Source organism: Phaenicophaeus curvirostris, chromosome 1 (assembly GCF_032191515.1).
Source record: "Phaenicophaeus curvirostris isolate KB17595 chromosome 1, BPBGC_Pcur_1.0, whole genome shotgun sequence".
NCBI classification, from domain to species: domain Eukaryota; kingdom Metazoa; phylum Chordata; class Aves; order Cuculiformes; family Cuculidae; genus Phaenicophaeus; species Phaenicophaeus curvirostris.
In genome coordinates, this window is record NC_091392.1 from 74,189,831 (window position 1) to 74,207,292 (window position 17,462).

The 17,462-nt window shown below is 46.1% G+C and overlaps 1 protein-coding gene across 1 annotated transcript; it reads right to left on the bottom strand.

The window, feature by feature from the left end:
- Window positions 1-5,463: 5,463 nt before the first annotated feature.
- Window positions 5,464-8,879, bottom strand: MCAT (malonyl-CoA-acyl carrier protein transacylase). Its single transcript, XM_069849855.1, has 4 exons — window positions 8,460-8,879; window positions 8,304-8,391; window positions 7,129-7,346; window positions 5,464-6,352 (listed from the first exon to the last, which is right to left on the bottom strand). The coding sequence occupies exons 1-4, from the start codon at window positions 8,874-8,876 to the stop codon at window positions 5,927-5,929; spliced, it is 1,149 nt and encodes a 382-aa protein (XP_069705956.1). The 5' UTR covers window positions 8,877-8,879; the 3' UTR covers window positions 5,464-5,926.
- Window positions 8,880-17,462: the final 8,583 nt, after the last annotated feature.

The window sequence follows — 17,462 nt, forward strand, 5'->3', positions numbered from 1 at the left end:
ATCATCAGGGTTGCTATCAGTGTTTTCCAGACATGGAATATTATTAAAAGTGTTATAAGAAGCTTTGGAAAGATTTTGAACAATAACTGGACAAAGAGGATCATTGGTTGTGGAAGCTGGGTATGTTGTCTCCCTTTTCTCCCACTTTTTTCTTGATAAGTAGCTAACAGCAGCGCCTAACTTCCATGTAAGCGTCACCGAGTAAAGCATATAACGTGGCTCTAGGTTTGGGTTTATTCCTTAGTTTGTTGGTGTCCCTCTGTTGCCCCATTTTTTCTCTTTAGGCTTTCCCAAACTCTTCTGTGATTTATAGACAGTCTATGCTAAATGTCTGCGAACAGCTGCCCACGGCCCACAGAACTCCCAGGGGCTCCGTGCAGAGGGAAGGTGTCTCCCACCATAAGAAGCTTTAAGGGTCGGCTCTAGGGGAGATAAGCAGGCCTGCTCCCGGTAGTGTTTTACCCTGCATTTACTCCAGAGGAGGAAGGAGGATTCTTTGGAGGCTCCCACTGCAGCAGTTGCAGTAGCCACCAGCAAAACTGGACCCCAATGTGCATTTCCACAGCAGAACTGGAGTGTACTCCCCATTTCACACTGACACAGGCATTCCTGCGAACTTTTCTCCCCCTTCTTTTAGCTTCTTGCTATTTCCAATTCCCTTTTCTTGTCTTCCTGCAGATTTGCAAGCTTCCTTTCAGGTGTGTCTGCCAGAAGCTGGTGCCTGCAGCCTTGCTTGCTGTTGCCTTTTGGTGGGCCATGAATTATGGACTGCAGAATTAACACAGAGCGTTACAAGAGGAGGTCATTGCTGGACTCTGACCAGTATCATTAACACCCAGGTGGTGGCAGCTGGTTTGTTTTTCAAATTTACTGATAAAAATCTCTTTTATATTTAAAACCTAGGGTAGTGCTGGGTCACTGCTGTTTCATACCTTTTTTAAAAATGTTTAAAGTAAGGAGGTTGTAGCTGGCTAACTGCCTGACTTGCTAGTTTTGAACTGTGACTCCGGGCAACTAGAAAGTCTGTCTGTTTTGTGTTTGTTTTAATGCAATATAAAGTGTCTATTTCATATAAGCGAGTTTCTTAAAGAGATTCTGGATGTGGAGAAGACTGAAGGCATGCTGGACATCCTTTAAATTTTAACACTGGACATGTGATAGTAAAGATTAAAACCATGATACTTTTTTAAAAATTAAATTGTTGCTTCAAATGTTTTGCAGTGTTTTCTAGTTTATTTTCCAACCTTGTGCTATCACACATAAGATGTTGTCATCTAAGACTACAGGACAGTCTTTATTTGATTTTTGCGTAGTAAAATTAGCATATGAAATAATAGATTATTGGGAAAAGAGTGGTTCAGATGAGCTAGCAAAGAAGTTGTTTGGATTGGTACTTGAGGGCCCCTCAAGCCAAGCAGTTTGGGGTTGGAACTGGATGATCTTTAAGGTCCCTTCCCAAAATAGATTTTCTATTTTTTCTCTTCTTCTGACTCTTTTTGAACTATATCTTTGAGTTGCCCATAAAAAACTAAGAATTTTATTGAATTGGAAAAGGTTGGGGTTTTTTTGATGCCATACGTATTTTTAGAAGGCACGTGGTCAGGGGGAAATAGATGACTAAGGGAAACACAAGCACAACTTACAGGATGGAGCACGCACGTGGCGTTGGTGTCCCCTGTGCACACCCCACAGGCAGCTTTTGGGATACAGATGGGTTTCTTCTCCCTCAACAACACACCCCAACTGTACCAAGATTTCCTTTGTATCTGGGTGCACCTTCTTGAGTTTTTGCAGTTGAAGCTGTTTTTCGCTGTGTGCAGTCATAGACTGTCAGTGAGAGAAAATGAAAGTGCATTTCTGTGGTTTGGGTATTCCCCTCAGCAGAGGGGATACCTGCTTCCTGCCTAGTCAAGCGACTACTATGGTTAGCACACTTTTGAAACAGGAAAATACAATATTTAATGGTCCAGTGATTTAAGCACTCACCTGAGAGGTTGGAGTTTTGAGTCCCTCATTTAAATCAGACAAGGAATTTAAACTCCTCTCTTCTTCAGAGGAGATGAACGCCAAACCAGTCAAGATTAAGCAGGTTGAGGAATGTGCTTCCTCTTTCATGAATGGTGCCCAAATCCCATTATGATCCTAACCACCCATTTCTAAAAATTCTTCTGGGGGCAGAAAAAGAAGAGAAAAAAAAAAAAGGAAAGAAAAAAAAAAGGTTCAACTAGAAGATTTCATTTAGCCATTTAATGCCAAAGGACTTTGAACTATCTTTGACTGACTTAAAATGCAGAGCAAAAAGAAGGTATGCAAAGAAGGCAATTAGAGGGTGATGGCTCCAACATACTCCAAAAGTTCAAGCAGCAGCAGCACATATTCTAGCATTGCCTTTTCTCAAATTGCCATTGAGCCGATTTGCCCTTCAGCAGGACAGAGACAAGCTTTTCCTAGAAAACCACACTTGGTGCATCTGGAAGCTTAGTCTCTCTCAGGCCAGAAGCTGCCCACCTGAAGTGCGCCTATAACCACAAACAGGACCAAAGTTTCGTCGGTGAATTGTCTGCTCTGTTTAACTCCTTAACAGCAGTATGATAGAAAATACATTAAAGTAATTGCTTAGTGAAGGGTTGAAATCCCCGTCAACAGTCTAATAAACAATCTATGCACATGTAATAGAATCATCAGCTGCCAAAGAAATTATTCTTCCCGTCTGAGTCACTTTAACACCACTGAATAATGTCAGTTATTTCTAGATAAATAATGTTATGCACAGGGGAGCGATGCTAAATGGGAGACTGCTGCCCTGCCTCTTCCATCTGAGCTCTGTGTGGGATGACTCTGCTTTTTCACACTCTTGCAATCAATAACGTAACATTTTGAATCACAAGACGGGGAAGTTGTGTGTCCAGCATGTACGGAGCAAAACACAGTCTCAGGGCATAAAAAATGCAATTACGACAACAAAGCAAGTGAAACACAAAGCAAACAGCATCCACAAGAAGAATTAGCACAAACTGGAGTACCACAGCGAGCAGTAATCACCAGGCTCCCTCTCACTTGTGGAGCTGAGCAAAGAGCCTCTTCATTAAGTCTCTGCACTGTGATGTGGGGCACCTAGTCTTTTTCTTTTTTTTTCTCTGCACACTTCCTCATGTGACAGAGTTAATGGCACTTGATTTTTTTTTCCACATCCTGTTTCTGTTTGTTCCCAGGTGAAGGAACAATGCCGACTCTTCACATCTTAAACATTCAGTTTCCAGAAGCAGAAGGGATAGATGAGTAAGCACACAAAAGAAACGCAGATAACACCACCAAGATGCAGGAACCTTCATTACTCTACATGTTGCTCTCCAGCCAGTCATAGGCAAGTTTTACAACACAAGCCACCCTTTGGCTCATTCACAGCCATTCACCAACGTGACATCATGCTGCCAGGCACTACCTGAAAGCAGACCCCAAATACTTTCAATACAGAGGTATGAAGATGTCCCTCACGCTCTTCTAGCAGATACAAACTCCAGCAACATCCACACAAGAGTACGATCCCCTTCACCTTCTGGTTTTTAAGGCATGAGGGTCACTGAGGGGCAGCCTCAGCAGTACATACCTCACTTCCTTGACTTCAGCTCAACCAGTGCACAGAAGAAAGACAAACACCTGCAGGGTGGCTACAGTTCCTTCTTGTCAGTAATTAAACAGGGTCCACAAGAGTGGGACGCTCTTAGGATACAGACATCCCTTTGGCACGCTGCAGCTGAAGGTGCAGAGGTTATTTAATATTCTGCATTTACAAATGAAGATTTTTAGCATGATTCTCTGAAAGAGCTTTTATTCCAGGCAAAGCGTGCCACAAAGTGAAATAAGGGGGAAAAGTGTGTGCGTGTGTGTATTATGGTAAGAACAATATGATTAGAAACAAATCTCCAAAATTTCCATGAAATAGTTGAATAATTTAAAAAAAGCAACTCTACAGCTCTAAAGCACCATGCTCAAACCAAAACTAGTTGGCTCCAACTACCATAAAAGCTGGTTTTAAAGACACGAATGCTGTATTTGATGTTACAAGATGTCATCAGAAGCTTCTAACACATTACTAAATGCTGGATTATGTGCTATGAATAGGATTTAGCTGAGACATTCTAGCCACTTAGTGACAACTTTGGTACGCTTTATTGAATAATTAACACTGCCAGCAGCATGGGAGTTTTCACTGAAATAGTTCTCTTTACAGTAATTCCAACCCTTAACTGGCAGCCTCTCACAGTCCAATGATTAGGCTGGCAAATTTTTCTGTATTTTACTAATCATTGAAGTTGCTAAAAGTGGAATTTGTGCTTTAGAGGTAGGCTCAGCTGCCAATATCAGCTCACAAAAGAACTGTTTTAACAACACACTCCACTAAGCAATCATAATTGAGGCCAGTATTTTTAATTCACTTTTCAGAAATGTGAAATTATATGAAATGATCATTACTATAACTGGAAGTTACACTGCATTTCATAATGCATTACTGAAGACACACGTGGCCATTTCATTTAAGTAACAGACCTTTAGTTTTTCCTATATATTTCTGTTAAATATATAATTAAAATAATAAAAAAGAAAGTAAAGCTGGAGTTCAGTTGGAGCTTCAGGTCACGCTACACATAGCTATACCGATAGCGGCTGTGCTATGTGCACAATATAACCTTTCCCTGCTTGTTTATACATGATCCCCTAGCAAACACCCATCTCTTGTGTTTCCTAAAGCTTTCAAAACCCCTTACAAAGGGCAAACCAAGCAAGAACACATTTTCCGTGCACCCTGCATATCTTTCTCAGGCTGGAACACAACCATACCTATTGTAATAAACCTAGGGTTGGTTACAGAATCCAAACCCATGGACTTGGTGCTAAAGCCATTCTGGGGGCCACCCCAAGCACTGCAGGACCTGAGAAAGGTGCTGGAAGCAGCAAGTGCTCTCCCTCCAGCCAGCCCAGGAACCTGCCACCAGCTCTCTCCCATCCAACAGCAGCAACTGCCGACAGGGAACTGGGATGCTACTTCCAGATCTCAGTTCAACCCACTACTCTCCAGCTCATCTCCTGCTTTTGGAAAATGTACAAACTGCCAAAACAGTCAAAAATCTAGAGAGAACCAAAATACCAGCACTCTAGTCCTCCTTCCTGGACTACAGGGTTCTGTTCAAAGGTGCCCTTGAGAATATCCTTCTGCAGTTTCCAGTGCTGCTGTTTTCTGCTCCATCAAGAAAAGTCATCAGAAGGGCTAAGTCAGCCTAAGCAGCCTCAGAGGTTTGGTCAGGAATGGTAAAAGCCTTGCACCTCTGGTAAGCTATTTCACTTGTGGAACATTCCTTGTCCCTTTGTAACTTAGCAGAACTGAAGTGGCAGTGGGCAACTGGAGGGAAAAATAACTCCCACCCACACGTGCACTACAGGCTAGTAATGATGCATTCCACAGCATATAAAGAAAAGCTTTATAGTTTATTAATAGAAAATCATGTTCCTAATAACAACTTTTGCCTTATGTGGCTGCTACCTGGCAAAATGGATGCGAAATAAAAAATTTTACACAGATGAACATCCCACAAACAAGTCAAGTTAGAAAACAGGATGAGCAATGATCAGCTGTACCAACAGGATGGTCTTTCTAAAGGCACCTTCAAACATACTGCACAGCCTACCCCTGTGTCCAGCTAGATCTCTGCACCAGACAGCCAAAGCTACTGACTTTGAATACACACCCCAAAAAGTTGAAAACAGGAATAAAAAAGGAGAGAGGAAGTTATTTGCAGGACTGAGGCCAAACAGAAGGCTATTTGGCGCGTTTATTGGTGGTTTTGCAGTTTCAACAGAGAAGAGCCAGACTTTGCTCTCCCTTCCATGCCTTCCATGCAAGTTGTGTGGATTTTTCTCAAATGGCTACTTAGGTCTCCGCTGCTTCCTCATAATCTTCCAGAGCATCTGCATGGGTATATTGTTTCCAGGCTTTTAAATTACAATTTTTGAGAATGGTTCCGAGTTGCTTCCCAGGCCCCACTTCATACGTGTAAGGAAATTCTGTTCCTTGCTTTCTTTCGTATACAGAATGCATGGTCTGTTCCCACATAACAGGTGAAACCACCTGCTTCACTAACAGCTTCTTAATGTGCTTTGAGTGCATGTACTTTTTGCCATTGACATTGGAATAGACAGGGAGCAGTGGTTTCTGAATCTCAATCGATTTTAGGACTTCAGCCAGTGGCTCTACTGCTGATTCCATAAGCCTAGTATGGAAAGCTCCACTGACTGGAAGCATTTTTGTACGTGTAAAATAATATTTTCGAGCATTCTCTTGCAAAAACTTCAAAGCCTGTAAAAGAGAGAGAGAAGTGAGAGTCTCGCACGACGAGGGTTTACTCAGTCACCCCACAAGAACCACCTCACAAGACTTAGCAAGATAAAGGGATTCCTTTCCCTACCCAACAGCTAACCACACACTGGTACAAACCCCGCACACCAAATACTTCTGTTTGGACAAGCTAAGGCCGTACACAACTTCCACAGAGAGCCGCAAAGTAAAAGTTTTAAAAAAAGAAACAGACAAAACTTTTCAGTTCTGGAGTTCTCAGCACAGGAAAGATCTCTGCCAGAGCAAGTCCAGAGGAGGACTCCAGGACGATCAGAGGGCTGGAACACTCCCATATAAGGAGGGGTTGAGAGAGTTGGGGTTGTTCAGCCTAGAGAAAAGAAGGCCTCAGGGAGACCTTATAGCAGCCTTCCAGTACTTAAAAGAGGCTACAGGAAAGCTGGGGAGGGTCATTTTATCAGGGAGTGCAGTGACAGGACAAGGGGTAATGGTTTTAAGCAGAAAGAGGGGAGGTTTAGATTAAAGAAGATATTTTTTTCCTGTGAGGGTGAAGCACTAGCACAGTTTGCCCAGGGAAGCTGTGGCTGCCCTACGCCTGGAGGTGTTCCAAGCCAGGTTGGATGAGGCTTAGAGCAACCTGATCCAGTGGGAGGTGTCCCTGCCCATAGCAGGGGGGTTGGAACTGGATGATCTTTGAAGTCCCTTCCAACCCAAACTAATCTGTGATTCTATACAAAATGTTAAATTAAAGAGAAGAGATAGTTGTTCTGAAACAATACCTCTAAGTGTCCTGCAATGACTCTGCTGTCCGGAAACAAGTAGTTTGAAATTTCACATACGGGGTTTTCTATACCCAGTGATTCACAGTGTCTACGGGCTTCCAAGCAAGCAAATTTGTAATTTGCCTCTCGCCGACCGATAACTGAGAGCATTCCACTGGGGGCAGCTTCTGACGCCTTCTGCATGGCTTCAGCACGCACTTTCACTGCATATAATGCTAGGGAGAAAAAACAGATGCTAGGTAAGTATACAACCGAAGAAAAGACTGGTGAAGGCAGTTTGCTTTTTTCTTCACAATGAGGGTGGTGAGGCACTGGCACAAGCTGCCCAGGGAAGCTGTGGCTGCCCCATCCCTGGAGGTGTTCAAGGCCAGGCCGAATGGGGCCTTGGGCAGCCTGATCCAGTATGAGGTGTCCCTGCCCATGGCAGGGGGGTGGAACTGGATGATCTTTAAAGTCCCTTCCAACCCAAACCATTCTGTGATTCTGTAAACGAATGAATCATTGCTCTCTACTACTACCTGAAAGGAGGTTGTGGAGAGGAGGGTGCTGGCCTCTTCTCCCAAGTGACAGGGGACAGGACAACAGGGAATGGCCTCAAGCTCCACCAGGGGAGGTTCAGGCTGGACATTAGGAAAAAAATTTTCACAGAAAGGGTCACTGGGCACTGGAACAGGCTGCCCAGGGAGGTGGTTGAGTCACCTTCCCTGGAGGTGTTTAAGGGATGGGTGGACGAGGTGCTGAAGGGCATGGGTTGGTGTTTGATAGGAATGGTTGGATTTGATGATCCGGTGGGTCTCTTTCAACCTATGATTCTATGAATTCTATGATTGTATGAATCCTTAAGGTCCCTTCCCACCAAAGACACTGTATGATTCCATGAATGAGTGAATCCTTAAAGTCCCTTCCAACCCAAACCATTCTACGATTCCACGAATTGCAACCGCGTGTTAGAGAAGGGCGGCCGTTTGCTCTCACGAAACGTCACGTCCTTTAACGAGGTGTGACAAGCACCAAAGCGAACGGTGCAAGCGGGAAGTAACATTTATCATCCAAGAACTAAAAAAGAAAAGGGGTGGGGGGGGGAAGGGGGAGGTGGTAGCGGGCTCTGGAAAAAGCAGGGAAGGGGGTTCGGGGGGAAGAGATGCTCCTGGGGCGGGGCGGGGGGGCAGCACCTTCTGGGAATCCCAGGGCTCCAGCGAAGACGAGCGCCGCGAACTCCCCGACGCTGAAGCCCGCGGCCGCCACGCAGCTCTCCACCACCTGCGGGGGGACACCGGGGGTCAGCCGGGCCCGCGGGGGCACCGCCCCGCCCCGGCCCGGCCCCTCACTTTAGGCCGCAGGCGGTTGAGCCTCTCCACGGCGGCCAGGGAGGCGACGAACACGGCGGGCTGGCAGTGCCGGGTGCGGTCCAGCTCTTCCCGCGGCCCCCGCAGGCAGAGGCCGAGCAGGTCGTAGCCCAGCACGGTCTCGGCCACGCGGTACATGTCCCGCACGCCGGGGTAGCGCAGCAGCCCGCGGCCCATCCCCACGAACTGGCTGCCCTGCCCGGGGAACAGCAGCACCGAGCCCTCCCGGGGCGGGGGGGACGGCCGCCTCCTCTCCGCCGCCGCCGCCGCCGCCTCCGCCTCCTCCTCGCCCGGCGCCTCGCCCCGCACCGAGCTCGGCAGCAGCGCGCTCAGCGCCGCCCGATCCCCCGCGCCGCCCGCGGGGCCGACGAGCCGCCATGCGCCCGCGCGCGCGCCCATCGCCGCCCCCAGGGGCCCGGGGCGGGGCGGGAGGCGGGAGGCGCCGCGCTGCGCAGCCGCCGGCCCCGACCCCCCCCCCCCTCATTGAGCCGGCGAGGCGGGAGCGGCGGAGGTAACGCGGGGAGGGGGTTGGGGGTGGGGGCGCGCGTTCAGCTGCAGTGGAGATTCCTCTAAGTCGCCCTGGGCTTTGCGGGTTAGGCAGAACGTCCCTCTGGCAGCGCTTGCGTCTAAACGGGTTTTTTTTCCTGACGCTGTTCGTTCTCCGGAGCTGCCGCAGAGGTGTCTGCTGCTCTGATCGTCTCTGATCTTCTCTTCTTTGCAGCCTTTCCCCATCCCAAAGCCGCGGTCAGGCAGAGCTAGAGCCAGCGGTACGAGGTTACTTTTACAAAAAGCGGAATGCTTTCGTTTAAGCTGAAGTGAAGTTCATCCAAGTCAGACAGAATGTCCCTCTGGCAGCTTGTTTTCTTCTAAACGGTGTTTTCCCAGACATTGTGCGTTGTCTGGAGATGATACTGTTTTGTGTTCAGTGTGGTCTGTGCCGAACAGAGGTGTCCCCTCTGTACCCCGTTTGCAGCCTTTCCCCATCTCCAAGGCAAGGTCAGGCAGAGCTGGAGCCAGCCCCAAGTCAGCGAGAGTTTTGACTGTTGTGAAGTTCATAATAACATCAAAATTAGACCTTAAAAAGTGATGGAACGCGCACAAGATTTCTGGGGGGATTTATCCACATGCGTGTGAGTTGGAAACCCGTCCTGTCCCAGCTCTGGTCTCGCTGCACACGGTGGATGGAGATCGCTCCCCGCGTTGCCAACCCTGACAGAGGCTGCTGCTTTCTGAACCCCCCAAGCAGGTCTAAGAGCAGCTTATCTGCCGGCATTTCGGTACCAGGTCTATGGGAGCGGCCGCGGGGCCATGGCAAGGAAGCTTATTATTAATTTTCTTTTTGCATACGAGTTTTCCAGTTGTTCACAGACCCCCGAGCCCAAGTCCTCTGCTAAAGCAGGTTCACCTGCAGCAGGTTGCACAGGAGAAGGACACTCCGCAACCTCCCTGGGCAGCCTGTGCCAGTGCTCCAGCACCCTCACAGCAAAGAAGTTTTTCCTCATGAAAATCTTCCTGTCCAGCTGTGCGCACACACGGCTTCTCAGCACACAGTCAGAGCTGATTGCTGAGCAGCAGCAAGCACAGATCCTTATTGCTCCGGTCTCATCGGGACAGGCTGTTCAGCCTTCCCACACAGGGCACATTCACTCTGTGCACTCAGGTGAGGATCATTTCAGGCTGCTGTTAAAGGTATCTTTCAGTGTCACTGTAATTTGCTCCTAATTGGACATTTCTGTAAGGGCAAAATAAAGGCCTCGTAGTTCTTTTTTTCCTTCTGAATTCCCAAGTAATGCTTATAAATCAGCATGAAATGCATTTTACTAACTTGAGCATTCAATTACAGGCTTATTAAAAAACCAAAATAGGTGAAAGTTGCTGTGCCAAAGTTGCGGTTGTGCAATGACTTTGCATCAGGTACGGTTATGAAACTATAGCAAGCAGTGAGTCAGACCCTACAGGAAAGTTCAATAAAATAGGCTGTATTGTATAACTCAAGAGAGCGAAAACAGTTCAGAACAGCAAGGAATGAGGCTCTGGAGCGAGTCCAGAGAAGAGCAACGAAGCTGGTGAGGGGGCTGGAGAACAGGCCTTACGAGGAGTGGCTGAGAGAGCCTGGATTGTTCAGCCTGGAGAAGAGGAGGCTGAGGGGAGACCTCATTGCTCTCTACAACTACCTGAGACAAAGTTGTAGAGACATGGGTGCTGGGCTCTTCTCCCAAGTGACAGGGAATAGGACAAGGGGGAATGGCCTCACACTCCACCAGGGGAGGTTCAGGCTTGACATCAGGAAAAAATATTTCACAGAAAGGGTCATTGGACACTGGCAGAGGCTGCCCAGGGAGGTGGTTGAGTCACCTTCCCTGGAGGTGTTTAAGGGACGGGTGGACGAGGTGCTGAGGGGCATGGGTTAGTGATTGATGGGAATGGTTGGACTCGATGATCTGGTGTGTCTTTTCCAACCTGGTGATTCTATGATTCTATGAATTCTGTTAACTTTTTAATTTGGGCTGAATAAAAAGGATCACAGTGAGTAGATATTTCTCATGTTTCTACTCTTTATCCTATGGTGCCCTGTAAGATGATTGTTTCCGTTTGTGTCAGCCTCCAGGTAAACTACCTGGGAGAGACCGTGAGCTTCTCAAATTGGCTGAAATACACAGGCATTACTATAGGATATATACGAGATATACATGATTACATGCCACTGCTTTGTACTGTAGGGATACCTCTTGTGCTAAGCCAAGAGGAGACACTGGGTGGCAAGTTATCAGCCGAGCCGGCTGACATTTTGCCTCAGTGAAAATTCAGAGTAACTGCTGCTCTTGTTGTGTTTAGCTTGTGCACTAGAGCTTTTTGCACCCAGCTGTCCCACAAGCCCCAACAGCAAGGGGTGCCCCTTTTGCACTAGTACACTTGGTCACAGTTCATCCTATCGGATGCCTGTCAGGAAGGGCCCATAGTTGTGACCTTCACATTTTATGCTTTCTGAGACAAAGCCTAGGACAGTGTCCAGTTCCTGCAAACCACTGCAGCAGCCCAGTGAGTAACGCTGCAGCTGCAAGTGCACCTCAGCACTGCTTTTTTATCTTTGGTTCACCATAAAGGATGCAGACAGCTTGTAAAGCACTCGAGACTTACCAGTGGTGACGCCCTGCCAACATCCCACTGCTATTAAATCATCTCTTGGATATGGCACTTGGTACCTTTTACCCTGTTAAAATAATACCTGGAAGCTGAAAAGAGTCAGGCTTAGGCAGCACTTAAACCAGAAATATCCAAGAGAAACTTCACTTTTTGTAAGAGTAGATGTGGAGAATATTTTCCAAGTGGGCAGGTAAAGAAGGAGAAGTAGAAAGACCTATAGTAGGAGGTTGGGTAGCTGTTTGGAAGGCACATAGTCAAAGGGATGTTTTGTCTTTAATGTTCACGGAGTGCAGAGAAATATACAAAGATACATAGGGAAAATTAGTAGAGATAGAGCAGTAAATGTCAGATTACCACCTTGTTCCAGTCTACATTTTCATTTCCAGAATGTGAATCTTCAATAAATCATATTCATTTGTACAACTTGTGCTCTGCCATTTTAAAAGAAGCGTAACATGGGCAGTGAGATTTGTTGTTTCTAAATCTAATGAGTACACCTTGCGTTATATCCTTAAATAAATACCATAATTTATTTCTTTATTGATAAGTACATACTATAAACATATTATAAAATTGTAAGATATTTATATTGTATTTATATGATATATCCTTTTTTTAAGTTTCGCTGTTACTTGAGAGTAGATAAGACTGCTTTTTTCTGGTAGCCATATTCAGTGTTACAGACTGTAGTACAACTTCATTTTTAGTGTTGTGGTTTCCCAGGAGTTAAAGTCACAACAGACATAAACAGCTTATCAATATAAATTAAGTATGCACTCCTTAGTTTACTGAACTCTCAGGAAGGGAAGCCTTTCCCTAGAGAAAATTTGTATGCTGCTTCTGAGACCTGGGCAGAACGACATCTGCCCTCAAAAAAATGTACTGTATAGGATGAGAGGGAGAGTATATATCTTGGGACCACTTCCTTCAATAGTTATGTCCACAGCTTTGTCAGTCTACCTCAAACCAGCCAGGACTGAAAAACCCAGAACTATGTGGGTGATTTAGCCCTGCTGAGAGATTTTCCCTTCATCTTTTTAATGTAATAGCTATAATTTAAGTCCCATGTGATTGGGAAGCCAGCACTAAGTTGCACAAGAAAGGGATTAGTGAGAGGTTTATCAGAACAGGGTTATAAGAAAATGCAATGAAAGTGGTTGTCCTTTCCTTCCTTCTTCTCACTGACCAAGCTCTCCCTGGGAGTGCTTAGAGAAGGAAGGGACCCACCTGTTTTTCAGAGACCTGCTCAAAGCAAAGAAGTACTCTAGTTCATTTTCATTAGTCTGAAGAAAACCAGCTAAATTATGTTGTATCTAGTCATCCCGGCCCTGTGGCACCCCATCCTTTTTTTTGGGTATGCACTGTCTTTTCCAGAATGAGAGGAAGAGAAAGAAATTTTTTACTGTGAGGGTGGTGAGGTGCTGGAACAGGTTGCCCAGAGAAGTCGTGGAGGTCCCATTCCTGTAGGTGTTCAAGGCCAGGTTGAATGGGGCTTTGAGCAACCTGATCCAGTGGAAGGTGTCCCTGCCCATGGCAGTGGGGTTGGAATCTTTAAGGTCCCTTCCAACACAACCAGTTCTATAACTCTGTGATTTTTTGCATGATACACCACCATAGAGAAATAACTTGCAAGAAGATAGAAGCCCTTTCAGCAGGAAGTTGTAGTATTGGGGTTTTTACCCCTTTATTTCTCATGTTACTTTATGCAGCTGGGACCTCCTTTGGGCAAATCAGATGTTTTGGATACCAAGAAAAATTATTTTAACACATTTAGGAAATAAGCTGTCCTGCTGCAGCCTGTACTGTACAGCTGAAACTGCCTTAAGTCAGTCTAGGGCTAAACAGAAAATGGGCAAGATGATGAAGAACTTGTTGCAGGGCAGAGGTATGAAGTGGAAACAGAAGTTAAGCGTGTGTGGGGAGAAAAAGTTTCCACCTGTGGTAGTTCTTAGTGGCAGATATCTGCTGGGCATGCTGTAGATATCATCCACAGACATCCGGGTTTCTTCAGTATGAAAATCAGGGTACAAGAATATTGTGCACCTAGATCTCACCCTGAAGTGGAGCTGGGATATGATTGGGAAAATAGTGATTATTCCTAGGTTGTGTAATACAGAAGCAGCCACAGGGGCTGTGTTAGCAAGCCGGTGCCGTGGAAGTTACCACCTAGTAATTTCAGGTTTATCAGGTATACAGCAAAAGGAAGTTAGGGCAGATAATAATTGATATACTCTGTGATTACATTACTTTCAGAACCTGTACTGGGTGTTCCATGAATGTCGTGCAGATCTCATTCTGCACAGCTAACCAAACAAACACTACAGAACTGACCAAACGCACCAACTGTCCAGGGTGCATCCCTGCCTTTTACTTACTCTGTCGCTAAAAACTTGTAGCAAGTTACCAGAGGAAGATCGATGTGGCTTCTTCCAAATCAATGACTGTTGCTCCCCAAGTTAGCTACTGCTTTTTTTTTTTAATGGGAAAATGATACTAGTATTTCATTCTTTGGGAACTGAAATACAGGAACTCCCACTGCTGATGGGTAGCTGTAGCCTACTAGGCTGAGGCTAGTGGCACACTCTGGTCTTGCTGCATGGCTTCATTCCTCTTTCTCCTTGGTACCAGGCAAGAGAGAGTGTTTTGCCATACTTGGGAAGTCCTGAGAAATACTATTGGAAAACACAGTATATAATTAGTAGTAAGAGTAGTAGTCAAAAGACTGGGACACTAACATTCAGTTCAAGCCAATACGCTCCATTTCTTCACTTCTATTTCTTCCCTTTTCCTGTTCAGGCACAGCTTCATTTTCCCTGTTCCTTTGCTTTGTGCCTTTCTGTTAGCCTGCTTGATTTTCTTTCTCTTGACACTTAGGAATTATTTTAGTGTCCTTCCAACGTGCAGACATGTAGCTACATCATTTATTCACTAATGACTGCAGCAGAGCAATATTTTCCAATTTGATAGTGTTTAGCACTTACAGCTTGCAGAACACTTCAGATTTTCTTCCCCATGGGGTAAGCTGACAGAACCCCTGACAAAGTCCAGTTGCTTAGTAGTTGCAGGAAACTACTCTGATACCGTTACATCCAAATAAAGCATAAATCCCTCTGGGTACTTGCTTATCACTTAGAAGAAAATAGCATTTGACAGCCACACTGGAGCTGCAGGGGTGACCAGTACTTTACATCATATGTACAGAACTGAGGCTGATGTTCTCTGTATAGGCAAAGCAACAGGGTTAAGAATTAGTGGGATCTTCGTAACTTTACATTTCTAATTTAACAATTGGGAAATACTTCTCTGAGAGCAACCAAAGAGAATCATTGTGCTTGGTTGGAGGCTTTTGTTCCCATTACACCTTGTTGCTCCTGCACATCGCAATTCCTTCACATCCCAATAAAAGGAGCGCCTTTCATGCTGTCATATGGGTGACAAGTGGTATATACTGCAGCTGACATCTTGCTCCCCCAGGAAGGTAACAATGAAGGAGTAGGGGAACACCTTAACTCCTTTGCTCCTTTTAAGATGCTCCCTGGTAAATAGCAAGTAGAATCCCTTAGGCAAGAAATATGGCAGAAGTGACTACAGCACTGAGCTATGCAGATTTTTTCCTGTCTTCCTTGTTGTTCATCCTCCATCCCAGACCTTTTCTTCTGCACATTCCTATTCATTGCCCTCCCACGACTCTTCCCTAAGGCATGCCCCCAGCCCAGCAGCCTACGTGCCCTTTCTTGTTTACTCCTTACAAACTTTCCAATCCTGCACACTTTACCACTCCCTCCACACTCTCTGTTTTGCCTTCAGAATTCTGCTTTGCTTCTTATCACCAGAATTTTTTCTTGATCCCATGCAATCTGGCTTGTGATCCCAGCCACTGGAATATCTTCATTAAATCTGCATAACTGTATGGGCAGGCACCTGAGAACAGGGAATGAAAAACATTATGCAAGAGAGAGCTCCCTTTCTGGCCAGGCTGGTACCTGTTCTCCACACAGAAATCCCCTGTACCAGCAGAACTGTGAAAATGCAGCATCATCTGTGCGCCATTTCCTGTCAGTTTAAGCACATCTGTTATAAGATAGATTTCCTCTTCCCCACTCCCTGCTGGCTCATCCCAACTGTAATAACTATAGGAATGAAAACTTTTAAACGTAGGCCAAGACAACAGCCAAGTCAATAAGGCACTTCTCTTTGACAAGCCTCTGAAATCCTGGTTGCTGTAAAAATTTTTCTGCAGTTGCTCTTTCCCCACTACTGCAATCTCATATGGTTCCTTCCTGCTGTCTCCCCCTCCCTCATAACAGATGAGTGGGAATTGGGTGTATTTGCCTGCCATATATTTGAAAAAATATGGTGTTTCAGTTCTGTCCTCTATCATGCCGGGTCCTGCACTTGGGGCACAACAACCCTGTGCAGTGCTACAGACTAGGAGAAGTCTGTCTAGAAAGCTGCCTGGAGGAGAGGGACCTGGGGGTGTTGGTTGACAGCCGACTGAACATGAGCCAGCAGTGTGCCCAGGTGGCCAAGAAGGCCAATGGCATCTTGGCTTGGATCAGAAACGGTGTGACCAGCAGGTCCAGGGAGGTTATTCTCCCTCTGTACTCAGCACTGGTGGGACCACTCCTTGAATCCTGTGTTCAGTTCTGGTCCTCTCACCACAAGAAGGATGTTGAGGCTCTGGAGCGAGTCCAGAGAAGAGCAACAAAGCTGGTGAAGGGGCTGGAGAGCAGGTCTTACAAGGAGCGGCTGAGAGAGCTGGGGTTGTTTAGCCTGGAGAAGAAGAGGCTGAGGGGAGACCTCATTGCTCTCTATAACTACCTGAAAGGAGGTTGTAGAGAGGAGGGTGCTGGCCTCTTCTCCCAAGTGACAGGGGACAGGACAAGAGGGAATGGCCTCAAGCTCCGCCAGGGGAGGTTTAGGCTGGACATTAGGAAAAAATTCTTCACAGAAAGGGTCATTGGGCACTGGCAGAGGCTGCCCAGGGAGGTGGTTGAGTCCCCTTCCCTGGAGGTGTTTAAGGCATGGGTGGACGAGGTGCTGAGGGGCATGGTTTAGTGATTGATGGGAATGGTTGGACTCGATGATCCGGTGGGTCTCTTCCAACTTGGTTATTCTATGATTCTATGATTCTTATATGTTTACATTTCAGCAAGCTAAACAAAGCTCTTCTGTAGCATTTGGCTTTTGGCCAGAAAATCTGCAACAAGGCTTTTTTCTTGCTTGCTTGGTTTTTTACTGCTGCCTGTACTCCAGCTAAAGCAGCGCAGCCTACCAGAGCAAGGCATTACTTAGTCTTGTTTCTTCAGACAAATTTAATCAAGTCCACTTCATGGGCTTGGCTGCTAAGATTGCTGAAACTAATTTGAGTGCTTCATGAAGACGCCAGAGGTGTACTTGCCATTTATCCACTAAGATCTCCTTCCTTGTTTAGCAAGACGTCATTTAAGTCCTTACCTTCTCATTGTCCTCCCTGGCATTTATTTTCCAAGACAGCTTCTAAAAGGAAGTCGTGGAGAGGAGGATGCTGGCTTCTTCTCCCAAGTGGCAGGGGAAAGGGTTATTGGGCACTGGAACAGGCTGCCCAGGGAGGTGGTTGAGTCACCTTCCCTGGAGGTGTTTAAGGGACGGGTGGACGAGGTGCTAAGGGGCATGGTTTAGTGTTTGATAGGAATGGTTGGACTCGATGATCCAGTGGGTCTCTTCCAACCTGGTGATTCTATGATTCTATGGATCAAGTGTCTGCTACTAATCCTCATCACTCTTACTAGCCATCGAACATCCTTAGCACCCTTTTGAGGCTAAAAATGTAACACAACCTATAAAATTGTCTTACTTGAG

Excerpts from the sequence above, each read along its gene's own strand:
- MCAT (XM_069849855.1), bottom strand. The coding sequence starts at position 8,876 with ATGGGCGCGCGCGCGGGCGCATGGCGGCTCGTCGGCCCCGCGGGCGGC. Across the intron at positions 7,347-8,303 it reads AGCCCTGGGATTCCCAGAAG|CATTATATGCAGTGAAAGTG; the intron begins GTGCTGCCCCCC and ends TTTTCTCCCTAG. Across the intron at positions 6,353-7,128 it reads TCATTGCAGGACACTTAGAG|GCTTTGAAGTTTTTGCAAGA; the intron begins GTATTGTTTCAG and ends TCTCTTTTACAG.